The sequence below is a fragment of the Ambystoma mexicanum genome, chromosome 7p (assembly GCF_040938575.1).
Source record: "Ambystoma mexicanum isolate Mex_15411 chromosome 7p, UKY_AmexF1_1, whole genome shotgun sequence".
Lineage (NCBI taxonomy): Eukaryota > Metazoa > Chordata > Amphibia > Caudata > Ambystomatidae > Ambystoma > Ambystoma mexicanum.
The window spans coordinates 83,706,891-83,734,884 of record NC_090939.1 but is presented as its reverse complement, the minus strand read 5'-3'; the positions used below and the strand labels follow the sequence as shown (position 1 = coordinate 83,734,884).

General features: G+C 46.1%; 1 protein-coding gene across 6 annotated transcripts in view; it reads left to right on the top strand.

Moving 5' to 3' along the window:
• The window catches only part of STXBP5L (syntaxin binding protein 5L), a 3,950,894-nt gene that overhangs the window by 1,741,633 nt on the left and 2,181,267 nt on the right, over positions 1 to 27,994 (top strand). For all 6 annotated transcript variants that reach the window (XM_069635832.1, XM_069635831.1, XM_069635829.1 and 3 more), the window contains exon 9: positions 8,402 to 8,480. In XM_069635832.1, coding sequence (XP_069491933.1) covers positions 8,402 to 8,480 — 79 coding nt within the window. The remainder of the gene's footprint in view (positions 1 to 8,401; positions 8,481 to 27,994) is intronic.

Genomic DNA, 27,994 nt, shown 5'->3' with positions numbered 1-27,994 from the left:
TGCTTTTTGCCGGGCGGATTCTACTTCACCCTCTAGCTATTTCTCTAGTTCTCTCATTTGCCTGTCCCGGGCTGCCTTGCCAGCTATGAGCTCGCCCCTCATTGTGGCTTTAAACGCGTCCCATCTTATGTCCTCGGGTGTGTCGCCCCTCTTATTTTCTTCCATGAATTTCTTCATTTTCCCTCTACCTCCCCCCCTGAGCACCGGTTCCCTCATAAGAGCTGCTGGATATTTACACCTCCATATCCCCTTCCTTCTCTGTGCGAGAAGGAAGGGGATATGGAGGTGTAAATGCATAGTAATGATCTAAATGCATAGTAATGATTTTATGATCTGCTATGCCTAGGGGGCCACCTTCCACTTCTTTCACTCGTCCCAAAAGGGACGCCGATATCCAGATGTAATCTATTCTAGATTGTGTACCATGTACACTCGAGAGAATTGTGTATCCCGCCTCGTCCTCTTTCATTTCCCGCCATGCGTCCTTCAGGCCCAGCCCTGTCATTCTTTCCTGCAAGCCCGCCGAGGCTGCCCTTTCCAAACCCGTTATACTTTTCCCAGATCTATCCCGTATCCCATCCCAGGCCAAATTAAAGTCTCCCATTAGGACCACGGGGCCCCTCGCTGTTTCCTCTAAGATTTCAAGGAATTGAGTCAAAAATGTTTCCTGCCCTCTGTTCGGGGCATATATCACCGCAATCGTATATACAGTGTCCATACAGGTGCCGCGTACAATGATATATCTTCCCCCCTTGTCCCGGACTATACAGTCCTCCCTAAAAAGCACAGAGTTTCTGGATGCCAGAGCCACTGCTGCCGTTTTTGTATTTGCTGAGGCCTGAAATATTTTATCAAAGCCCCTGAGCCTCAGTCTCTTTTGATCTTTATGTAATAAATGAGTTTCCTCCAAGCCCAATATATTCGCCCCCACTGTCCTTGTAAACTTTAATTTTTTCCTGGTCATGGGAGAGTTGAGTCCCCTCACATTATGGGTTACCCCCTTGAATTGTACAGAATAGTCCTAAGCCCAGCATTATCGCTCGCTCCCAGGGCTGCTTCTCTCGGAACCTGCCTTCCTGTGCACCGCTACCCCCTCACCCATTTAAAGACTCTCACCCTTGTCTTTTTGTCGACCTCAGTTGCCCCCCTTCCCGGATCCTGGAAAGTATCACCCGTGTCCCCCCCTTGCGCCCAACTCCCCCCACCTCCCCTCCTTCCCCTTGAGGTTTCCCCTCTTTCCCTTCCCGAATCACCCCATCTCTTACCATCCTCAAGATATTTGCTCCTTGTTGCTCCCAGCCCTGAAGATTGCTACTTTACCCACCACCCCTTTAAGATAGCATTTTGTCGTCAGGAATTCAAATCACTGGCGGCTTCCCCCACCCCTTTCTGATCATCTCCCCCCCTCCCATGGCCGCCCCTCGGGGCAGACTTCTTCCTCCTTTTCTCCCCTGCCGTGGACCATTCCCAAGCCCTGAGACTCCAGCCCGGATACGCTCCTGATGCTCGCCCGACCCTTCTCCTGGCTCCTCCTGATCTAGTTCTAGTTGCAACAGGTTTGCCCCATCCTGCACAGAAGTTATCCTCTTTTGTGCTCCCTGGGGAAGGTCCATTTATACTTAATTCCCTTGTCCTTGAGGAATGTCAGGATGGGATTCATTTGTCGCCTCTTCACCAATGTACTATAGGCCAAATCTTGATATAGCTCTATTCTGTGGTGGTCGTGATTTAAGGGTTCTTTCTGTCTGGCTGCTCTCAAAACTGCCTCCTTCTGTGCATATCTGGTGAAGGCTGCTAATACATCCCTCAGTCTCGCATTCACTCCTTTGTTGATGCGGCCTACTCTGTGGAACTTGTCCAGCTCGACAGACTCTGGAGAGGATTCTCCCAGCAACTCCGCGAAGATGCCTTGCAGCGCTCCTTTCAGATCCCTGTCCTGGGTTGTTTCCGGTAACCCCTTCAGCCGAATGTTGAACCGCCTGGACCTATTCACCAAATCTTCCATCCTTAATTCCAAATTCCTTGTTGCTATGTCCAGTCTTTCAATTGCCTCACTATTCTCTGTGGCCTCTTTGCCCACTTCCTGCAGGCCCCTTTCAAGGATATCTGTTCTCTCTCCTAGCTGCCCCACCTCCTGCTTCATATCTGCTAGAGTCTGGCTAATGTCCGATCGGAGCAGCTGGATTTGATCTTGAAAGGTTTTAGCCAAATTAGTTTGAAGTGCCAGCATTTCTCCATGAAGATCTTGACGTGACATCGGGGTCAGCAAACTATCTTCTGACTGTAGGGTCGGAGTCTGACTGTTCTCATGGGCGGCTGACTGATCGTTGGCTCCTGCCACAGGGTTGGGAGGGTGCCTGGAGACTCTGATTGCAACAGACCGCCCTTGACTGTCTACTTTTATTCTTTGAAGACATTCCTGGATTGAGGGAGGAGTCTCCCTTGTAGCTGTAGCTCCTGCTTCACCCCAGGCCCCAGCCGTGCCCCCTGCTCCCCGTGCCGTCACTCCCCTCCCTTCTCCAGGGTTTTTCTTTTCCGTGGATCGTGGGTTCAACCTGGGTATTCTACCCCCGCGCCGTGAGGTGGGGAAGACGCCAGGCCCGTTACTTCCTCTCCTTTTTGTCTTAACTCCCCCTCACCAGGGCATCTTCGTCCAACATTTACTTCATGTTCAATTTCCAAAGAAATGCCCTTTCCGTGACAGGTGTCTAGCACAGCCCCTTCCCGCTCCGGTGAGCAAGCTGTCGGGTATCTTTCCCGTGGGGCACCTAGTCTGTGGCCACACCGCTGCGTTCCTTCTTAATCCTCCAAGTACACCCCCGTGACAGTTCCGGAATATAAACCGTGTGGCCCAGACCGGACTCCTAGGGACCCACACCCTTGTTGTCCTTCCCCCACTTTCGCTGCCCCCCCAAGGTAGGGATTGAGGGATTAATGGGGGGCGCCCAGCACCCCACTCAGGTCTCACACCCCCTGTACCTTATCCCACTCTTGCGGGGCTGTGGCTATCTCCTCTGCTGTCTGGTAGGTTTGATCTGCACCGATCACCAACTCCGCCGAGCTCCCTCAAGTGGTCGCGGCATCCTCACGTCCTCACCGGCAGTCTATGCTCACCCGTTCACAGGCGGCAGAGTCACTAAACCCCCATCGGTATGGCCGCGCTCATCTTGTCCAGGCACCGGGAGCCAGTCCTCCTCTGCTGGTCCACTCGCTCTCTCGGTTGGATCTCCCCCTGGTCCCGGGGCCGTTGGTGACTGCTGCTCCTCCTGCTAAGCGGCCCTCATCTTTCGCCACCTACTGCTCAGACATGCACTCCAATCTTCTGTGCCTTATCTCCTGCAGCTCCGGTTCTGCCCCTCCACGCGGCTGGACCCCGGCGTCCTGGTCGAGTCTCCCCGTGGTGTCCCAACTGTTTCCTCCTCCTGCCGCACTCTCTCCGTCGGTCGCAGCGGCTCCACTGGCAGTTGCCGCCGCAGCCCGTTCTCGCCCTGTCCAGGGCATCGGAGCTGCAGAACTTCCCCGGGGGGCGTGCGTGTGCTCCCGGAGGCAACTTCTCCTCGGTGGACCCGCTCACTCTCTGGGCCGGCTCTCCCCACGGCCGGGGCTCCATTAGCCGCTATTGCTCCTCCCCCACTGTCGGCCTTCTTCACCCGGTGTATTCTGCCTGGGCGTTCGCCTGATCACGGAGGGTATTTCAATGATCCACTGCTCCCGCAGGTGTTTCACTGTTCCACTGCTCCCACTCGCTCACCACTCTCACCGGGTTGTCCCCTTCAATCGGGGCACGCAGATCGCAGACACAGTTGATCAAGCGGGGTGGTGGGACCGCTTTAATCCACTGGCAGGCTCCGTAGTGCCGTCGACACGTCTATCTCGTGTCGGCGGCCATCTTGAAGTCTCCACATGAACATCTTTGTTAATAGTTGGCAAAGGCAATAGTTTTGGATCTTGTCTGGGCTTTAGGTAGGCATTTACCATGCACTGTCATAATATACCGAGTTGCTAATATCATTTGCCAGGTGTTGCCACCTTATGGCCAGATATTACCATTATGACAGTGCCTGGAAAATGCCTTTCTCATGCCTATAATAAACGTCCAAACTATTACCTTTGCCAATGCTTGTTTTCTGTATTGTACCCATTTCCATGTGACAGGCCCTTAAATGGGCGTCAGAGTGACATCCTCTTGCAGCACCTCTGTGGTCGCTGGAGAAGTACCATATTGGCACTCCTTGCCAATTCAAATCAGCAGAATCCCTCACAGCGAAGCTCGCCATCTCTCCTAACCAGACCTTCACCATCCACATCATATACAGGCCCCCTAGCCCCATATCTACCTTTACTGAGATCTTGCCCACAACCTGTCTGAAAACACCAAGACTACCTCAAAATCATCGTACTAGGTGATTTCAATTTAGGCCTCTCTGACCCTAACGATGCATCGGCCCATGATGTCAACAGCGTACTACTCAATCTAGGCTTCACACAACGTGTCACCGCACATACTCACTCTAAGGGCAGAATCCTAGATTGGATAGCTGACCTTAACTGTGATTCTAAGGTCAACTCCAACTTACCATGTGTCTGGACGGACCATCACCTTATTACATTTAGCATCCCCACTAAAATCATTCACCCCATCCCTAACATAGCACCTGCCACGTCCACTAGGAACAAGCGCAACATAACGTGTGCTAAACTTATCCCACTCATCCTCCCCGCCCTCAATGATCTTGCCTCTTCATGTTCGGACCCTACTGTCCTGGTCGACACTTACAACCAGACTATGCTAAAGGCACTTGATCTTATCGCTCCCTCAAAACTACAGAAACCTAAACCCCGGGCTCACCTTAACACCTGGCACACGCCTCAGCTGAGAACCCTACGTAAGGAAAAAAGGACCCTTGAAACTCGTTGGAGAAGTAACCCCACGGAATCCAATAAAGCAAGCATGGATCTAGCCACTTTAAATTACAAAGAAGCCATATTGGCTGCTAAAAAAGAAACATACAATAAACATATTGAACAGGCCCAATCCAACACCAAGGAGCTATTCAAAATTTTAAAGGAACTGGAATCCCCTGCTACTCCTCCAGACACCTGCTCCAAAGACAGCGCTTGGTGCACAAACATCCAAGAGGCTCTCGTGGGAAAAATGACTATGCTCCAAACCAAAATCAATGAGAAAAAAAACAGTCTACACTCCTGTATAGCGCAGCTTGCCCCTCAGGCTAACTACAAACCGAATACTGCACCTCATCAACCTTTCTGCTTCTCACCCCTCTCTATTTCTGAAGTTGAACACATCATTAACAGTCTTAAGCCCTCTAACTGTCAGGGTGACTCCTGCCTGCCACTATTATCAAGGAGTCCTCACAGCACCTGGCGCCTTTCATCACTACACTCATAAACTCCTCCTTCAAGTCGGGGATCATCCCTGACAACCTCAAGGATGCCTGGGTTATTCCCTTACTGAATAAAACCTACCTTGGACGCTAACACTCCTACCAACTACAGACCTACCACCACGGTGCCATTTCTTTAAAAAATTCTCGATCGAGCGGCATACCTGCAGATTTAAGATTATCTTGAATCCAACAACCTTCTGGGTCTTAGGCAATCGGGCTTCCGCCCTCGCCATGGCACAGAAACTGCGTTACTAGATTTAAAAACACAAATAGAAGACTTAAAAGATAAGGGAAAACTGTCTCTTTTACTCCTTCTAGACCTCTCCGCAGCATTCGATTTAGTCAATCATCAAATCCTCTGCCACCACCTTAAATCAACGGCTAACTTCTCGGAGTAAGCCACAGCTTGGATTACATCATTCCTGGACAATAGATCTATGAGGGTCTTCTCCCCCTCTGTCACTCCTGAACCTACCCCTGTCACATGTGGTGTCCCCCAAGGGTCATGTGTGTCCCCGACACTCTACGTTTTCACAAAACCTCTATTTGACATACTGGACCGTATGGGCGTCACGTACACCAACTATGCTGACGATACCCAAATACTTATTCCCATCACTGGTGACCACAAAATTGACTCCCTAGCTATCAACGTAATTTATCAAGTCATCCAGGCCTGGCCAAGAACTTTGTTTAAATGACAAGAAGACTGAAAAAACTCAGTAAATTTGACTCCTCATTCAAGTCCTTCAGCATCGATGGTAACTCCATCAAAGTGGCCAAGGACACCAAGACATTAGGTATTTATCTTGATTCCACCCTCTCCCTATCCAGACAAACTAATGCAGTCTCTTCAGCTGCATCTTACACATGCAAGCTTATCACAGCTTATCGCCCTTTCCGGTCTCTTGCCAATTGCACAACTCTAGCCAGGACTCTTGTCCTCTCCAGAATCGATTAGTGCAATGTCCTCTATCTGGGCACTAACCAATGCAATATCAGAAAACTTCGAATCATCCAAAACAACGATATTAGAGCGGCCCTGAACATTCCTAGAACTGCACATATCTCTGAATACAGACGGAGCCTTCGCTGGCTCTCAGTTACCCAAAGAGTCTCTCTTAAAGCCTTGGCACTCACACATAAAAGTATCGCTAACCTAGCCCCCAGCTACCTTTCCAACAGGTTCACCTCGCACTCAGCTGCGAGACCTCTCAGAAGCGCACATACTAATTGCCTTGTCATCCCACAGTTCAACCTCCAAAAATCTGGAGGTCGCAGTTTCCCTGTCCTAGCAGCCAAGCTGTGGAACACACTACCCAACCCACTCAGAGCTGAACCTTCCTTCACTGCCTTCAACCGTAATGCCAAAGCTTGGCTATCCACCCTCGACTAAGGATGACTATTGACTGTAACAATATTCTATGACACCACAGGCTATTTTTCTGTCTCTGCCATTGCATTCTGCCCTATCCTGAAAATTGTATACCTTCGATTATGTCACTTGTATATTGTAAATTGTATACCTTTGATTGTCACATGTATATTTTGTATATTCTAAATGTAAATACTTCTATGTAAGCTGACTGTAACTAAATAATGCCCCCGGTTGCCCTCGGGCCTTGTGTGATATACAAATAAACAAAATACAAATAGTGTATGCAAGGTGGTTTCATTTGCACTGGGTCACCGGTCACTTTTTTAAAAAGTGTGTACATTAAAAAAGGGATCCTCTGCGTTTATCACTAACGTGATCGCTTGTGAAGATGGCATGAGGAATATAACTGAATGTGGAAGCACAGCACTCTGAGTCCCTATTGTTGTACCAGTACATCTCCCCATGATCCGAACTGCCTGCTGGCTATGCAAAAGAGTTGGTGGATAATTGAGCTTTCACCAAATGATACAATCAGAAAGTTGATTTTCCAAAATGGTTCTTGGAACACATCAGAAACATATGTAGAAGCAAAGTGTGCCACAAATGTTGTTTTTTACAGTTGTTATACTGCAATTGAAGAGCACTTAGCCTGCCAGCCAGTTGTTAAATGTTGTTAAATGTTAAAGGTATTTGTACCGCGCACCGTCACCAACGGAATTGGTCCCCAGGCGCTCTGGCGGATCTGTAAATGATAAGGTGGGATGGGTTAGTAAGGTAAAGGGGGGGTAGGAAAGTGAGAGGAGTGGTGTTCTGTTGGCAGCTTCAACTCGGTATACACTGGGTGCTGAGCTTTGATGCGGGTATTGGGTCGGTGTCAGTCCGCGTGTGCTGTTGGTCCGGCTTATGTGTTGTTTCAGTGTTTTGAAGTGCGGGCGGCTTGTATTACGAGAGATGGTTGTGTGAGTTTTTTGAGAGAGAAGTATGCAGAGAGTTTGAGCTTATATTGGTTAGTGGGTTACCTGACCTTTAGCAGGCTAACATTCACAGTTTTGTCTAAGTGTAGGACTTGCCGACCTTCAAAATCCTATCTAGATGCAACGCAGGCTGACGTTCACAATTCTATCTAAGTGTGGGCATGCTAGCATCCAGGTTTCACCTAAGTGCGGGCATGCTAACATTCAAAGTCCTATCTACATGCGATGCAGGCTAATGTTCACAATTCTATCTTAGTGTGAGCATGCTAACATTCACAATCTTATCGAGATGCTGCGCAGACTAATGTTCACAATTCTAAGTGTGGCACATGCTAACACTGAAGCTTCATCTAAGTGCGGGCATGCTAACATTCAAATCCTATCTAGATGCGATGCAGGCTAATGTTCACAATTGTATCTAAGTGTGTGCATGCTAACATTCAGGTTTCACCTAAATGCGGGCATGCTAACATTCAAAGTCCTATCTAGATGCGACGTAGGCTAATGTTCACAATTCTATCTAAGTGTGGGCGTGCTAACATTCAGGTTTCACCTAAGTGCGTTCATGCGGACATTCAAAGTTGTGCTATGCATTGATGTTTCAAGTCATGGAAAGGTAAAGCTGTTTGTCTTTTCTTTAGGAAAAATCCCACGAGATGGCAGGAAACCAGAGCCCTGCAAGCCAATTCTTAAAGTCGAGTACAAGACATGTAAAAACAGGTATGGGATATGTATTTCCTGCAATGTTGGAACTGTACTAAACCAGGAATCAGAGGAAGTTCAAACAGCAGCCAATTCTATGGGCCTGATTCGCAGAAGCGTTTTATAATGGTGAAATCCCATAGGAAAACGCTCTGTGAATCTTTCTCTCTTCCTAGTTGCACCCGAGGTACTAGTTAAGGACATAGGGCCCGATTCATGGATCTTTTAGCGTGCACCGCCAACAAACACCCTAATTCACAGAGCGATGCAACGTGTATTTTAGCAGTGCAAAGTGACTTAGCACCACTCTTGCACCAGTGCTAAGTAACTTTGTACTGCAAAAATACACTCTGTGAATCAGGGTGTTTGTTGGCAATGCAAAGTCACTTTGCACCGTGCTAAGAATTCCATGAATCAGGCCCATATAGTCATGCTCAGAACTACTCCAGTAAATGGAAGCAGCCAACGAAGAAACAGCCACATAGTACTCAGAATGCATGTAAAGGGTGTCACATCTATCACCTGTTTCTTCCACACTACCATTGTAATTGCTATGCAGAAAGATTGGAAGGCAGGTGTGTGCTACCTATATATTAAAATACAAGCTTTTATTTCTTAAAAATAGGACAGTGGTAGTACAGCGCCGCCTTCTAGGTTTCAATTAGGCCTGGGCAATGCACCTCACCCCCAAATCCCTGTGGCTTCAATTGTCAGATTCAGGTGGTGGAGCCTGACGAATAACTGCAACATCCACATTTCACTTGCGAGCTCGTAGTTGCCAGGAAGCACTGCACAGATCCAGGCACTGCACAAATATTAAGACCCCACCGTCATTGTACGTCGGAGTTGGGCACCCTCACGTGGATTCAGGGGAGTTCTTGGGCAGAAACTAGTTTGGGAGCCTACATGAAGAACACGCGATGTCCTGTTTTCTTTCGGGGTTTTGTTCGGCTGCAGGAAAGTGAGGCAGAACTCATCCATACCGAGAGTTTCAAGAGAAAGAGAGAGAGTTTTGAGGGGTTAAGCAGGATCGCTTTTTTTGGGGTGGCGGGGCCTGCCTGCATTTGTGATGTGGAAACGTTTTGTTTTTAGCTAGGATACCTTTATTTTAGTTTCATACTGTGTGTGCCAGGCAGGCAGACTTTTCTTTTGTTTGTTAGGGAATCCTTTTCTTTTGTGTTGTGATTTGAATGTAAAAAATGAATTACTTAAGTTAGGGAAACCTTCATTTGTTTCTTACTTTAATGCCAGTTTATTTGTGGAGCCATTTTTTTATTATAGAAAATCTTTGTTATTTTCTTGGAGAAAAAAACGTTTATTCTTTATTTTGTTTTGAAGAACCTGATTTTGTTGTCAGGGGAGGAATCTGATGTGGTACTGTCGATGCACGAGGAGTGCAGCACCCTGGAGCCAGTGCTCGGGGATCCTTTCTTCTCCTACTTGGAACCAGAAGGGGGAGACACAGTTTATGAGCATTCTTGAGATGGGGCAAACATACAATCTGCCTCCTCCAGCAGATGTGGTATCTGCAGAAGTTGTTCATGGGATTGGTGGTGATGAGGGTGCTATTGGGGTGATGGTGGAACAGTGGTGACAATGACACAAAGGTGGGGGAGGAGCCTGAATCGATGGCACAGCCAGTGTCACAAGGGTCAGGAGGAGAAACAGTACTGCAGGGGTCAAGAGGAGAGCTGAGCCTCAGTGGTCAGAAGGAGGCACTAAGATCAGTAGGGTTCAAAGAAGGCTCTGAGGTTCCTCCGAAAGTACACAGAGTACACAACCAAACCCCACCCTTTGCCACCATCCTCTTCGCCATGCCTGTTGGAGTTTCAGCATCAGAGGCAGAATCTGTGAAGTGTCCAGGTTCAAACATCGTTAGGATGGGGGAAGATCCCTGCAACCGATTCACTGTTTCCACAATCCTCCTAAACCATCTGCAGCGCTGACACTGGGATGTGTACGACAAGTTCCATGCACCCAATACCAGTGATGATGACGAGAATGAAGCATTGAGGTTCCAGTTTGGAATGGGAGAAGAGCAACACTGTCATCAGAAGCACAGTATTGTCACAGGAGTCAGTGGGTCCTTTTCACACAGTCATGGGTTGGTACCTACCCACAAATGATGGAGATGCGGGTCAGTGTCCCGGGTGGCAGTCAATGGACTACATTGCCCAGCAGATTGGGACATTGTGCCTTATCTGCGGGCACGACTTCAGCAGGGGAGAATTGGTGCATGAGGAGGTAATGTCCAGTGCACAGCATCCTTTCGAGAAGCACCACCCCAAGTGCATTTAAATATGCTAAGTGTTCTGCTGTGACAGGATGGCACAGGGGAACTTTGTTAATCTTTTTTGTTTTGTTTCTGGTGGGGGCTATTTAGTAAAACATTTGAAAAAAGAATTCTAAAAACCAAAAATAGCTACCCAAAAAATGAATATGTTAAAATGTGTTCAAATTAGTTTGGCATAATGTTTGGGTATTGAAGAGTAAACATTCAATTGAGGGTTGAAATGTGAAAATCGATTGTTCTATTTCAGGATTCAGGATGAAATTATTTTGGATAGGATTGTATGACAATCACTGAAACTTTAGTCTCTCTGTCCTCATTTCGATAGGCAATTCATAATTTGCTTGTCTAGGGAGAGAACCTGTGAATAGGGGAAATTATCGTTCCTAACACAAACATTCAGGATGCTTGAGAGTCTACCCTGTGGCAACAATATATTATACTGTGCAGACATGTGGAAATTGTTTTGCCAATGAGTCCCACCATGTGAATGATTTGGTTTTAGTTGCATTATTTATATTGTTCTCTGGACGAACTGAATATATTTAGGCTCAGATGGAAAGACACTTTATCAGTAATAACAACAGAGGAAAGACTCAGCTACAGTAGGTGCATCCAGAAAACCAGGTCCTGGAAATATAACTACCTGTCAATCACTTGAACAGGCAGGTTTTTAAGGCTTTATGGAAATGTAGAAGAGATATCAGAGCACAAACCTGCATCGGAAGACTGTTGGATATTTTGGGACCGTACCCTGCAAATGGTCAGTCGGCCTATCCGGTGAAGACACAAATAGTGGGTAGAACTACCAACAGCAATTTGTCCTTTGAGCTCAACCGACGCGTAGGTAAGTATCTGCAAATTTTGTTTGACAAGTATGAGGGAGAAAGGTTGTTTAAACATTTAAAGATTAAACAAAGGACTTAAAAATCCACTCTGCTTTACAGTGAGCCAATGTCGGGATTGCTGTAGTCCTGAGATAAGAGAGGACTTCTGCACTTTAAATATCAGTCTAACTGCACCCTCTCGTATTGTTTTGATGGAATACCTGCAAGAAGGCCATTGCAGTAGTCAAGTTGGGAGTTCACCAGAGCTCCCACCACCACTACTACATGGTCATCCGCAGGAGCACATTGGAGTGCTTGCTGCTGAAGACATAGAATATAGATCACACACTGTACCTTGCCCTCCACCTGAGCTTCGCTGCTCAGGTTCTCTTGCCAGATACAGCCTATGTTTTTTATCTTAGTGACAAATAGCCGTTCCATGCACGAAAAACATGGTGGTGGAGCACGCCTCTTCGGGTCAAGAAGATGTTTGGGTCCAAAGAGTGCTGCTTTTTTTTTGGCATTAAGTTGAAGCCAGTTGGAGGACATTCAACCACTGACCTCATCCAGACATCGTTTGAGCCTCAAAAATGACTCGTCCACATTACCTATTTGGATGAATACCTGCATGTCATCAGCATAGGAGTGGAAATTAACCTCATGCCTCCTCAAGACGTCCATCAAAGGACACAGGTACAAATTTAAAAAAGAGTGGCTCCACAGTACTGAGGAAGGGGTTCCGAAATGAACCCTCCCGTTCTCCAGCATTGGATCTTTCATGGATTCACATGCTGTGAATATTCTCCGTTGTCAGGCTGTTAAACCCCGGAACCTTTAATATAGTAGTTTTCCTATGGAAAAAACGTTGACACCTTGAGTGCCCCATCAACGTCGTTGTGGGTGCTTTTGGCAGCAGTAGGGGGACGTCAAGTGTATAGCTCCGTCCCCGCAGGTTCCCCACGGATTTCAACCGTCTTCCAAACCGTTGGAATTCCTTGCGCTTCTCTTCTGAGATAATTTTCTACATTTACGTGAGAATTATTTTTTTCATCAGTATGTTTTTTTTTCTCCAGTCTTCGACCCCGAAAAAGTTCTTATTCAGGCCATGAGACATGCGGCCTGAAGAATGTATATGAAGGGGACAGGCACTCGGAGTGCCTCTATTGTCTCTATCCGAATAATTCAGCTGATGGATATGACATCTATCAAGGGTTCTCGCAAAAGACCCTTAGAGACAGAAATAGACGCCTGATTTGTTGGCTCAATGGGGGAGCCTACCTGGCATTGGATGTCGGTTCATCATGCAGTGGCAGGGCAGCCACTCCCTCGGACAAGAGATCACCAACACGTCAGAAATCTAAATCTGAGGAACCAGCAACGAAAAATCAGAGGACAGGTGAGCCTAAACCATCTTCCGGCCATGATAAGGCCAAGCATTCATTGGCTGCTAAAAAGCCTCTTTCAAGTGGCGAAAAATCCCATGTAGACTCTCAGCACTCTTCTCAGAGTACTACGTCAAAGTCGCTGTCAGAGGGACCAAGAGAAAGGGGCTCACACCCACCTTTGAGATACGTGGACTCATCCCGAAGATCTCCGTTGTCGACAGAGAAGTATAAATCAAGGCCAACATCCACCTCAACTTTGTCGGCGAAGAAGTCCTCTTCGACGAGCACCAAGAAACACCACTCGTCATCGGATCGCACAGATCTTCTTTCGGACAAGTGTCTTCCTCAAAACACCACATGACATTCAAATCATCGTCCAAGCCGTCGTCTCCTTCAACGTCGAAGGCGTCAACCATGATGACGAAGACGACGTCGACGACAGTCTTGACTCCATCGACATCTCGACTCCCGTCGACGACTTCCTCGACGACGACTGCCTTGTCAACTACATCCTTGACTACCACCTCGACAACGACCACTTCATCGACGACCGCCTCGTCGACAATGACGAAAAAATCCTTTGGCGAAAAAGCACACACGTACATCGTCTACTGGGCTGGAATGCCCAGAATTGGAGACAGAACTACTGTCCCCCAAAGGCATATTAAAAACACATCTGGGCCCACAGTACTCAACCAACCTCCTTTGCAAAGATCTCCAACTGTATTCTCTGAAGATATTCTGCAGCATCACATCAGATTTTGAGACACCCCCTCCTATGATGTTCAATCAGTTTTTTAATCAGATCCTGAGGAAGGAGATACACAGGCACCCTTTACAGACTCTTCAGTGTTGGGCCTGCAATGCAGATCTCAAACACCTTCTCTGCCTTTGACTTCAGCAGACATGCAAGGTATTCCTTCACTGTATCCTTTCCTAAACCCTCATTCATTAATATCCATGCAAGTCCTGTCAACCCTTCAATCTCTACTTGGTCAACTGGATGCCAGACTTCCTTTGCCTCAGGCTCCAACAACTCAACCATATGGAGACCCACAAATTACACCTCGACAGAAGGACACTTCTGAGCATTTTCAAGACCAGGGCGCCCGGCCTAGAAAATCCCCTTCCAGGCCTTCGCCTCCACCTCCTATAGCACTTAGTCCACGGCATAGAGAGCAGGAAGAAGGTGAACTGGTAAACACTGATATGGACACTGCTCAACAGGACACACCCTCTCCTCTTCCCCCAGACCAGGATGCCCCAGGCAGTCCGGCTCAGCCATCCCCCCGGATGACATAGGAGTACCCTGATGGCGAGGGCCTGCCAAGAGTTTGGCTTAATTCCAGAGGAAGAAAAAAAAGGATTGCTTCCTCTTTGATCATATGGGAAAGAGGAGAATTGCTGTCTTTTCCATTCCAATCCTTGATCATGCGTGGCAGGAGGGCCTTTGCACCATGAAGCACCATTACGGAACCAGCAGTGAACGGTAGATTGGAAAAGAAATTTAAAGCTCATGAGTCCACCCCTAAATGCCTTACATCACAGCCAACCCCGGAGTCTGTTGTATCAGCTGCAGCTAGCAGGAAAGCATGCACACAACATAAATGTGCCACTCCCCCGGACAATGACAATCGCAAGTTGGATGACTTTGGAAAGAAGGTACTTACCATAGGGGCAAACACTGTCAAAGCAGCAAACTCTCTAGTCATTGTTGGAAGATACGACCGCGAAATGTGGCATTGTTTAGCCCCACTATTAGACCACCTGCCAGAACAGCAAAGAAAGGAGGTTATGCTTTTGGTGCGAGAGGAGGAAGAGGCATCAAATCACAGCATAAATATAGCTGTAGACCTGGCCAAGACCGGCTTTAAACAGATTAACAATGGAGTGGTTCTAAGACACCAAACTTGGCTTTGCTGTACAGTTTTCTGACAGGAGGTGCAGCACAAGGTAGTAGAAATGCAGTACGAGGGCGAAAATCTCTTTGGTGAAAAGATAGACGAAGCTCTGAAGGCCATGAAAGCTGATTCAGACACAGCTAGATCACATGCAACTTTGCAAAGCAAAATATCCTTTTGCCCCTTTCGTTCCTTTGTTTGAGTCTCGGAAAACTCAAGCTCCTCATGCTCTAGAGACAACAAGGGATACAATAGATGCACATATTATTCACAAGGTTACAAGCACAACTTCCAATATACCCAGCGCAGCAGAGAGTACCAGGGTCAAAGGAAGCAGGTTCTTCCTCCTGTCAGAAGGACACCTAGAAGCCTATGGAAACAATGCAAGATGCATCATCCTCGACATGTTCAGTGGAATCCAAGATGGCGCCTGCTCAACAACATTACCACCAACTAGTATTGCAGGTCTAGTCTTCCATTCAAGATGGAGGACACTCAGATTCAACCCATGCATTCGTACTTTATCACCGGAGATCAGACAGGTAACTGTGTTGCTACTCTGTTCCTACATTTAGCATTGCTCTTTATCATCCCTTTATTGCGTTATTCCACTCGATCCTTCTGATTCTTCCCCTTGTACGTTTATCGGTACCCAACTACGTTTCTTGTTGCCTCCCTTTCTGACACTTTCCAGTGTCCGACTTATCCCCTTAAGCTTTTGCTTTCTGCCGTTTATCAGGCTTGCCTTCTTCCTCCTTTCTGCCATTCTCGGCTTTCCTTCCCTTTCGACTTTCCTTCTGTTTTCTACGTCCGTGGTACTCCTTTCCTCTCGGAGACTCACCAGCCTGCGCCGCCCTCGGCTTTAATTGCTTTCCGGCACCCTGCCTACCTGCGCCACTCTCGGCTCTTATTGTTTTCTGGCGCACTGCCTCCTGTACCGCTCTCAGCTCTCCGTGCTTTCCGGCACTCTGCCTGCTTACCTTTCCTTTTTTCTTTTCCAATTACACTACTTACATATCTGTAGTTTCTTCCTTCCTCTTCCTTCTCTGCGTTTTCCGCATTTGGAGTTTATCCGCTGTTGGCTTCAGTCTGGGAGGAGTCTCTACCAGATACAATCCTACATTGCATTGGAGACCAATTCCCTGTCGGGGATTCCACTGATTGATACTTCACTCCATTGCTCCACTCTGACATTGGACCACCTCTTCATTGGACTTCCACAACATCAACAGATTCTGGGTTTTCTTCCCCACAAGGGTTTCCCAGGGAATGGCCCCCTGGGTTGCACAGAGCCCAGTTTTCTGGCCTATGGACATCTGGGGGGACACTCATTACCTCTTCAGAACTGAACTGTTTAACCCGAAGACTCGTGAGTACCATCTTATTGTGAAGGCAAGTTCGTAAGACCTCCTCCCAGAGAGGCCACCAAAATAAAACACAGCAATGACTGCCACAAGGACAGTCAAGTAGGGGGAAAGGTGGCTTTCCACCTCAACGAGTGGCGTTCAATAACTACGGACAGATGGGTACTAGATGCTATCCAGTATGGCCACTTGTTGGAGTTCAAACATCCGCAATTTCCCATTCCAACCATAAAGGCGTCTCAGCCACACCGTCAGTCTTTCGGCGTGTGATACGTTGCATGATAACAAAAAGGGCCTCCGAGAAAGTACCTCTCTCAGCAAAGGGAAAGGGCGTGTATTCAAGATTTTTCGTGGAAAAAAAAAACAGATGGAAAATGGCACCCGATTTGAGACCTTTGGGTGCTAAACAAAAACATATGAAAAAAAAATTCAAGATGATAACGTTGCAAGACGTGATAAGAAATGTGCAGCCACAAGAATTCTTGGCGTCCCTACACCTCAAGGACGCATATTTTCATATACCTATCCACCGAAAGCCCCGAAAATGACTCGGGTTTGCAGTGGGTGGCAGCCATTTCCAATTTCGATCTCTCCTCTTTGGCTTAAAATCATCACCCAGGACATTCACCAAATGCCTGGCACCAGTAGCAGCTTTCCTCTGGAAACAAGGCCATCGTGTTTACCCGTACTTGGATGACTGGTTGGTTTGGGGAACAACTTACCAATGGGCGTCATCGTCTCTCAAAAGGACAGAGATTCTACTCCAACGATTGGACATCGCCATCAACTACAGCAAATCCTGTTCAACTCCCTCAAAGAACTTGGTCTTCCTGGGAGCACAATTCTTGACAAATCACAATCGGGTAAAACACTCGGCAGAAAAAGTGGAAAAGCTTCTAGCGGGCTCATTTACACTGAACAAGTCCATCACGGTCCGCTCTTACACGGCCCTCATGCGAACCGTGTCATCTTGAATTCCTCTGATTCTCAACTGTCGCCTGCGCATGCGGCCACCCCCGAAATTCCTCTCAATCAGATGGTCCCAGATCCTAGGCTCCTGTTCGGACAGGGTAATCATCTCCCGGCTGCTAGCAGACACTCTGAAATGGTGGTCTCACCCCTTCAACATCACACAGAGCATGTCACTGGTGGAGCCGAACGTCTGGTACCCTACTGTGACCGAAGCCTCAGAAATAGGATGGGGTGCTCATTTAGACCAGCACAAGGTCAAGGGCCTATAGTCACCCACAGAAACCTTACTGCATATCAAGTCCTTGAATTGCAGGCAGTACACTGGGCTCTCAAATCTTTTCTCCCCCTCATCAAGGGCTCAGTGGTGCGGGTCCTCACCGACAACACAACCACAATGTTCTACCTCAGAAAGCAGGGGGACATGCTCAGATATCTTATCCCAGGAGGCACAAACCATCTGGCACTGGGTGATCCAGCACAACATTCACTTCCTAGCCTTCCACCTGCCAGGGATACAGAACAAACAGGCAGATACCCTTGGCAGGGACTCCTCCCAGGCACACGACTGGCAACTAAACCGCACCCAGGTGGCAAAGATTTTTGCAAAATGGGGCCTTCCCCCCTCTGGACCTTTTCGCCAGCCCTGAAAACAAGCAATGCCAGCACTTTGCCAGCAGGATACCAAATCCAAACTCCTGGGGAGATGCATTCTCCTTCCCTTGGGATGGAATATTTGCCTACGCGTTTCCCCCCTTTCCTTTCATAAGGAAAACTATACAAATGATTCACAATGCTCCCTGCAAGATCATCCTGGTGGCCCTGTTCTGGCCCAGGCAGACCTGGTTCTCCGACCTGCTTGACCTGGCAGTGGATGATCCAGTTCAGCTAGGATCTCAGAACAAAGGAATGATATTACATCACAATCCAGACTCCTTCAATTTGACGGCATGGCTCCTGACCACTCCGAATTTGGAAATCTAAATATACCTCAAGACTGTCATTGTATCTTGGTGGCTGCAAGAGCTCCATCCACTAACATCTCATATGGCTGGAAGTGGAAGAGATTTTGTGCTTGGTGTAGACTACAACCTAATCCGCAGCCATTAGACATAACACCTCAATAACTTCTTCCTTACCTGTTGTCTTTAGCAAAAGGTGGTCTGGCGGTGGCTTCTATCAAGATACACCTGTCGGCGATATCAGGATCTACAAGTAAAAGAACATCTAGCCCACTTTACATTGACAGATTAATCAAGCATTTCTTGAAGGTCCTCTTTTGAACCTTTCCTCCAAAGAAAAGGATTCCTCCAATATGGAGTCTAACCTAGTTCTTGCAGCCCTTATGAAACTCCTTTCGAGCCCATGTCAACAGCCGACATCAAGTTTGTCACGTGGAAAGTGATTTTTTTGGTGGCCATTACATCTGGTAGATGGGTGTCAGAACTCCAGACCTTGGTCATTGATCCACCATATCTGCACTTCATGAATGACAAGGTTGTTTTCTCTACGAACCCCCATTTAATTTCTCAGATTCCATCGGAATTTCATAAAAATGCAACAATCCCTCTTCCAACCTTTTTTCCAAATGCCTCTACTCCAGCCGAAAAGGCTTTGCATTCCCTATGTGTTAAGAGAGCACTGAAGTATTACTTGGACCGCACAATATCGTTTAGATCCTCTAATCCTCTCTTTGTGGCCTTTGGCCCTTCCAATAAAGGGAAGCCAATTTCGAAACAGGGTATATCACGATGGGTGGCTTCTACTATATCCTTCTGCCACACAAAGGCCAACAGACCATTACAATCAGTTCCCAGAGCTCATTCCACGGCGTCCTCAGCACTCTATGGTCGGAGGTACCCATCAGGGACATTTGCAACATGCAGTGCCCCACACGTTCACCAGGCACTACTGCCTACATCACCAACATGCTGAAGATGTGCAAATGGGACGGGCAGTCCTCCAACAACTGTTCTAATATGGTAAGCCCTGCAGCTTCCGGGGTTTGCTCCTGTTTTTTACCTTTAGGCTAAATGCTTTTGCTTAATGTTCATGTTTACTTAAGGTTTACTTCCTGTTTGCCTGAGATACACCTCCAAGCATTTCTACTGCTACAAAATCTAATCACAGCATGTGAATCCATGAAAGATCCAATGCTGCAAAGTGAGTAGTTTCTTACCTGTAACTCCATTTCTCCAGCTTTGGTATCTTACATGGATTCACATGTGCCCCTCAGCCTCCTCCCTCAGGCAAACATCCTTTTAGAATATCATCCTTTTGGCGAGGGAGAGGTTAAAATCTGAGGCGGGGCGGAGCTATACACTTGACGTCCCATTGGTGCTGCCAGAGCACCCTCAACAACTTCGATGGGACATTCAAGGTGTCAAAAGTTTTGTTTTTCCATAGCAAAACTACTATATTAAAGTTACGGGGAATATTAACAGCATGTGAATCCATGAAAGATACCAACGCTGGAGAAATGGAGTTACAGGTAAGAAACGACTCCCGTCACACCTGTTGCTGCTGGTCAGTTAGGAATGACCCAAACCATTTAATGGCTGATTCTGATACGTTTCTGATCTCTCTGAGGTGGTTGAGTAAGATACAGTGATCCACCATGGCCAACACTGCAGAGAGATCTAGCATGAACAATAGGACAATTCTCCCTGATCTGCTACCTCCAGGAGATCATCCCAAATGGCCATCAATGCAGTCTACGTGCCAAACCCAGCTCAAGCTTGAGAGTGGTTCATCCAGCAATTCCTCTCAATTCGGGCTTATGTCTCCTAAAATAGAGACATACAAATGCAGCCTGTGAGGCAGGAGAGACGTATCATTTCAGGCTGTGTCCCTACCCCTGCATTTACAGGTGTGATGTACACATTCAGTATGTGCCCCCCACCCCGTGGGTCAGGGCAGATACCACATTTGAGTGTGTGAATGTTTTTTCATTGGAGTAACTGCAATACGTGGATTGTGCTCACCTGTGTTATGCACTGAGAGTAGACATACAAAATGAACCACACTTGGTACTCTGCACTTTTGGCAGACAAGTCAGAAAAATTGTTCCTCATCACCTCGGTTATCACCATCAATCATCACCATGATACAATTTAATCTTCAGAACCTGAGCTAGTATTAGCAATATAAGCCACAGTAGTTGCCACCCTATCTCCATTGCCCATGTTGCTCTATCCACAGAGACACAGCAAATCATCCTCCGACTTAACTATCATCTGCTGCTGACTTTAAGGATCCTGTCACTGTGCTTGTGAAAGCAACAGTATCGTGCCATAGTCGACTGGGATATGGTCCTCATTCAATTTAATGAACTTCAATTGTTCTATGAGCTACAGGAAGTCTTCTCATGTGGTCCAAGGTATTAGTGGCAGTAGTACTAAAAGTGCACTTTTGCTGTACACTATCTGGGGTGGGCGCAGTCTAAGGTGTCAATGGCTACATGGACAAATGCTACTAGCCACACAGACTGTTGGAGAACCAATACTACAGTGGGTCATCATCCTTGCCAAGCTGCCATGTGTTGCTGAAATATGCATCCACCATCTGTGTAGCTCTAGTCCCACTACTGCTACCTGTTGCTCTCCCATGCCCAAACTACTGCTACCTGTTGCTCTCCCATGCCCAAACTCTTTGAGGAATGCAGAATGTGAAAGTCTCAAAGGGGTGATTGTGTGAGAGTGCCTGTGAAGAGTGCAGTCTGCTGGATTCGGCCACTTTGTTCTGTTACATGCCGCTGCTGTTGGACCCGGTTTTACTAAGACATCAATCAAATAGGCACACTTACAGCGGCGTGCCTTTGAAGAGTGCAGCCAGCTATTCAGCTGAGGCCTGCTGAATGCTGGTGGCATTACTCGTTACGCGTTGCAGTGAGTGCTTATCTTGAAATATGCCAAACTCCTATGATTTACGTAACAGAGGGTTAAGACTGTGCCCCATCTCTCATGAGATTGTTGCTGAAAACGGGGATGCTGTGGCCCTGAGTAGTGTTTCGAATGGGGCGTTAACACTTGAGTGAGATGTCTTCTACTCCAAAACCCCCCTTCTTTTGTGGATCCTCAGCTGCAGGCTCCCCGTGATTCTAACAAGGCAGTGATGCTGCAACCATGCTCGCCTGTTATAGTAGGAGGGCTTTCCACGCTGATGGATGTTCCACCGATGATAAGTAAAGTAGCACCAATTCCTCAACGCATCCTGTTGTTGAGAAGGCTTGCGACTGGTGCAAGAGGGACTCCGAAAATCACGTATTGTTTTGCTAACAAAAATGCAGCTGCATCGAATAATATCCTCTCAACAAGTGACACTTTGGAGCATGTCAGGCCTGATCTGCATGAAATTTCCAACACGGAAATATTCAATATCTGTCAAGCGGGCTTGCGACACAAATCTCTGCAAGGAGACATGAGGAGGTCTCTCAAAATAAATCAGCTCTGAATTATTCACTTGAAATCTCGCCAGAGTTGATGTATAATTCGCACAATGATAAATCTAGGGATTTAGGATATTCTTTGCCATCATTGTTAGCTACACGTGCAGGCTGGATTCCTTTAGTACTGCCCTTTTGGGCCATAACAATATCAGCCTTCAATTCTCTTTCGAATTCTCTTGGGCGTTTATACGAGAACATAAACGTGAGCATGAATGATCAGTGACAATTACTGTTGCATCTTAACTCTAAAATGGAATTTTTAGAGGGTTTCATTGTGGACTGTAGAAAAAACCTGAAGCCTGTGAGGTTTCACCGAGTGCAGATGCCCAAATTAGTTTCACCAGTCAAGTAATGCCCGTTTTTGACGATCTTCCATTTTCTGATTTAGCAGAGACTGATTCAGTACTTGATTTGGACGACCCAATGCCTTCTCCTCTGACTTCTTTCACTGTCCAGGAACAGTGAATTCTATTCTTGAAACGGAAAAGGCAAACAACTCTATTTTTATAAGCAGTAAAAGAAGCGTGCTCTTTGTTCACAAAAAGTACCCTTAGCGAAAAAAATCTAAAAACTGGAAAGCATCCGGTAAGAACAATAGTAGATGGTCCCATACATTTTTGAGAGTATTACAGCTGCCATCTTTGGAGGAGAGGATGGAGGTAGCAACAAAAAAAAAGAGCACTGGAGAGATTAGAGGCTTACACCAAGGGCCTCATTACAACCCTGGTGTTAAGGGGTTAACGGCGCCGCAAAAGGTGGCGGTGCCGTTAACCCCTTAACGCCTGATTACGAGGTCCCTTTGAGGGTTGGCGATTTTAATGCCTGCTTTTTGCAGGCGTTAAAATCCAACCCGCAAAGGGACCTTGGTGCTAAGTACGGTGCCGCAATTTGCGGCACTATACTTAGCGCCTTCCCCATTCCCATTGAGCCCTATGGGGCAAAAATGGGAATGGGGAAGGGCCCATGGTGAATGGGGAATTACCGCCCCGCCAACCTTGGAACAGGCCGGTAATTCCGCCATTCACCATGGCGAACCCCGGCATGGACCATGGTTTTAGCGCCGGGGTCATAATGAGGCCCCAAGTATTTAACTGTCATGCCTGCTACAGAACAATTACTGATGATGGACTGTGCAAACTCTGTTGAGAATGCTATAAATGACACAAATTAGTTCTCAAAAAATATTCAGTTTATACGGTGGAGGGCAATCTGCCTGCCAGGAATTCAGTTCCGGCGAAGGGGCCTGTTGCGTCAGTTAAAGTAACAAAACTACCACCCCAGGAGGGTGGTTCCGAGGATCCACGGCGGAACCGGTTAGGCAGGCACCAAGCAGCTTGCTAGGAGAAACCTTTTGGGACTTTGGAACAACAAAGACTTGCATTATCTCTTGGATCCTCTCAATCATCGAAATTATCAAATGAGTGTAACAGTATGCATCTCGCAGAGGAAAAATTAGAATCTGAAATCTCATTTTTCCTCTGCGAGATGCCTACTGTTGGAAAAATGTACAATAGTGAAAGAATCGATCATTTTGAACCAATCTAATGTGTGGGTGCTTCTAAACCCTTTTGAAAATCTGAAAGATATAAGATTGAGTGATATTGAATGGGTTGAATTTGTAAAAGATTGTTCGCTCAACAGAATATTTTTACATATGAAATCAACATTTTTAAGGCCATGTCTTTTAACTGTGGCGGTTCAGTTGCTTCCTCAAGGATATGGTTTAAGTGAAGTGAGTTACTTGTTCAATCATAATTGTAAGTAAATTAGCCCGCCTATGCAAGTCTTGAAATATTGGAGCATGACGGATGATTCCAGCATGCAGAAATAATAGGAAAATTCGATTGACAAGTAACCTAGGCCAACAGATAGGATGCAATGACGATTGTTCTTGGTCAGCAGCTGCTTTACATCCTAATTCAGAAACAAGGTATATGATAATTCTTATAAGGTGGATTGTCTTTTTCAGTTGATCTTGTGGAATACAAGGGAGTTTACTCATCTCTTTAGTAATGGCGAGATTAAGTTGAAAGATATTGAAATCTTTGTACCAAGACATCTAGTTATGGCAGAGACCATGTTTGGATCAGTATACTCTTTTTCTCAATTCCGCTATTAAAAGACCATAAGGGAGGCCCTAAGCTGGGTTGCTTGTGGGAATTAAAAACGGTATTGGTCTGAATGCTGTTGGCTGGAAATCTCTGAACTCTTTTGTGCAAACCATAGAATTAACCCGGAACAAAAATGTTTATATAATCATGGAGCATTATTTATTAATTAACTTTAATATGAATCGAGTAGATATAACTCAGGATCTCCTCTTTGACTCTATTGAAGAGACCCTGGATACTTGACAGGCTTCTTGGAAGAGTAATAAAGTAATAATTTGTGCTGATCTGAAAATAATGGATGTAGACCCTGTTCATAATGTTGACTCTTCCATTCAGACTCGTAAAGCAGCTTAACGTAGGGGTACATGTTGTGCTGCGCTTATGCAGCTATGGGATCTCTGTAGATTGAATTGAAATATTATGTGTGCTATCCCAGCCAAGAGTACACGGAGAAGAGGGGAATCCAATTCGATATTGGACTATATTTTTGTAAGTTATGATTGTTCCATTTCTGTAAACGTGTGACTGTAAAAGACACTGTGAATAGTGACAATTCGGTATTGATACTCTGGCGGTCAGTCAAATGTAGAATGACACCCAGAGAGTACTATCTCCCGGCACTCTCTGTTAATCAAACATAGATGAGGCTGGAACCAAAGACGTACAGAAAGATTCAACAGACCATTGAAATCTGCTTTAGGCTCCGCTGACCTATCTGCCTTCTTTATAAAACATAACTACTGGGATTTTATGAACGCCATACATCAAGACATTCAGTGTTAGTTAAGGGTCCTTTAAAAACGTAGACATGTCTTTGATGAACATATTCAAAATAAAAAGAGATCCCTGAGATCTGTGAGAAACCTGAAGGTGTCTCCCTAGATGGTCCCTGGGGATCTGTCATCCAGGTGGCCAGGACACGGCCATCGCTATTGGATCCAGTTCCTGGGGTGGACCAGTGAGGGAGGATCACCTGGATGGGGGGTCCTTGGGGAATGGGACACCATTGAGCGAGACGCGGTATCCCCCTTCTTCTTTCAACACCTTTTTCCCAGCCTACCATGTAGGATATTCCAAAACACTAACCCCCCTTTTTCCACACATACACTTTTGTACAACACGAAAGACAATGGACTAACACCAGGGCCGTTTACCTGATGCGTCACAATAGCAGAGTCAGACAAAATAAGGCAATTGACCTAAATCACTCAAACCTGACTGCCCTTTCCCTTACCCACAGGGATAAAAGGTGGAGCACAAGAGCACATGACAAGCAAGGCAGACTGCATGACGTGAAGGCTAACTCAGGACTGCAGTTCTAGAGGAGGCGAAAGAGGGCGAATACGGAGACGGTGACACAGAGAGGCGTGATTGTGTTCTTTCTGGTCCAGGCCCATGAAACCTCCACAAATGGAAACCTAAAACCAGGAATGTAAGTGACTCCAATCAAGCAATCCCACTAAGTCAGTGCCTTGTCTGGGATGCCCAAGGGAAGCCCTTATTTATATATTTTTATGGCAAGTTATAATCTGGATGATGAACCCTTGTATAACACCCCTCTCTTAGAATCCCCCTGACCCCACTGAGCCAAGAAGTAGATTTGTTTTGCAAATTTAAAAGGTTTATTTGAAAAATTAAACAATATATATATATATATATATATATATATATCACACTTCTATAAATAAATTGATAATGGATAGCACACTTGTGAATATGAGCAGTAATCAGCAATAGGTAATCCTACAGTGGCACAGTTCTTGGTTACTTATGAATAGGAAAAGAAAAATAAGGTAGTAGAGAATGCCTTTATGGCTTCAAGGACAATGCAATGATGAATGAAATGCAGTACAGAAAATAACTGGATATGGCTTCAACAAAAGACAATGTAATCACTTTTCCTTGACAATTCACTCCCCCCCTTTATGCAATATAAGGAGATGGAAAGGAGAGCACACAGTTCTCAGGAATGCAATCAAATACAATACGAAATTCAGTCCCCCCTAGCAAGCTTAGAGAAAAACAGGTATGATTTTAAAACACAGGCCCAAAATGCTTTGATTGTTGTATCAATGAAGTGAAATGATGCTAAAATTGATTTTAAATCCCTGTAGAGGTTCAGGGTGAGCGATAGCTAGTTGGTATTAGTTCAGGCTCACTTTAGCAATGCTCTATGAGTAATTAGCAGGTTAAAAACGAATTTCAAGGATGGAAGCAAAGGCAAATATTTTCACACGTTGCTGGAATGATTGCAAATGTCAAATCGCGGCAAATTAGTCGCGCGCGTCGAGCGTATTTACAGAGATGCTATAAGGAGTAGGAGTAGGAGATTCTGAGCTTTGAAATGACAGTTAAATTTTGTTCCTAGGACAAACGGTTCCAGAGATACGGACGATTTTGTGAAGGTAGTTTTTCGGATTTGAAATTTAAAAGTTCAAAATGGCAGATGACAGTTTTCAGCTTTAAAAAGGACAGAATGACACACACGATTCCTATGAGGTAGTTCTAAATAGGCTAAAATAGTTTTAATTAGATTATTTTACACTAAGAGATTGGTTTTGGCACAGTGCTAGCTGGGTACTCACTCTAGATTTTGGACAGGAATGGGCCTCGTCACGGATCTGGTCAACAGGTTGAACGGGATCTCTGGCGGTTCTGCTCACAGCGTCTGGTCTTTGGTTCTCTCTGGTTCCGGATACAGCACTGCTTTCTGGATACTGCTACAGGTTCTTGCAAAAATTCTTAGCAAAGAATTCAAACAGCTCGCCCGGCTGTTGAATAGTTTGGTTGGTTTTGAGGCCTGCTGAAGAGGATTCAGCTTGTGGATTCAGGCCTCTCTGCTACAAATTCTGGAGTTAATTTCTGGTCTCTGGAGATTTGATGGATTTGAAGTCTGGATCTCTGGATGTGAAGTCTGAAGTCTCCCGGCAAAGCGTCCCGCAAGAAAGTGGAAAGTGAATGTCTCTACCTGGGTTTCAATGTTCCTTTTATGTGTTTTGAAAATGGGTGTGTGCCTGGGCCTAGCTAAGCCTGCCCCTCTCACTTATCATTGGCCAAGCTTTCCTCTCTCCCTTGATTGGGGGGAAGAAATGGAGTGTCAGAGTGATGCTGTTGGTTTTATGGTCAGAGGAACCTCCCCCTTGTCAAATTGCACACAAATCTATTTCTGACCCAAATACATATTTCCTAGATACACAATTTGTTGAAATTACATGTACATGTTACAGATTCCTTATGGTCCATGCTTGTCCGACTCTGATCTTCCTGGGGGCTTGCATTAAAAAATGACAACTTAATTTTGTTTTTAATTGGTTTACCAATGTTAAATCTGGTTCAAAAATTACACCAATGTACACCCTCCTTCTACACACATTCCAGCTATTTACTAGGTTTCTAGCATAAACCCGGTGTCTGTAATATCAATAAATAGCAGGGTTTGGTCCTAGAGCACCGTAGAAATTGGAGTTTGGACTCAAATCGTGAGGGTATTTTTCATACTAAGAATCTCAAAGTTGTACATTCCTGTCATTTGGTTACAATAAGTTATGAATGTTTCTATAAAATATATATTTGCTGCAATAGGAATCCACACTCAAGCCTGGCCCGCCCCTTGAAGCTGGGTGGGTCAGGGATCACATGTCTCTGCTCACAGGCAGCTCTCTGTTTACAGTCCACACTCAAAATTAACATACCCCATTCAACCGCAAGGGGCTATTGTCTCTCTCCTCCAGGCTGAAGGGGAAACCCCCTCCCTCTCACTCAGAAGGGCCATGTGATATCCTGCCTCCTGAGGTGGGCCTTCTGGGGTGTTAAGGTTTCCCAGCCTCTTGGCCTCTGGGAACAGCAGGTGGCTAAGATTTTTAATTAACCAACAGGCTTTGAAGTCCCTGCCCCTCTTGCAACTCCTAAATACAGTTTCCCTGTCAGAGTTTAGACCACTAGCGACGGTTTGTGGACAAAGCTGGTACTGCACCCATTTTTGGGATCTGCCTTGAATTACTGCATTTCAATATAGTGGTCTTTTGCTTGATAGTATAGGACCCTTGCTTAACATTGTTTTGATGGCATCCTTACAGTAGAGTGGTGATGTGGAACCCCCACGAGAAGGTTGTATCTTTAGAGTGGTCTTGTGCCCATGATTTTAGCAACTTTTTGACATTAAAAAAAACAGATTTTTAACAGAACCACCTTTCTTTGCACTGGTGGGTGGCAGATTAGGTGACCATTTTGGTGTGCGC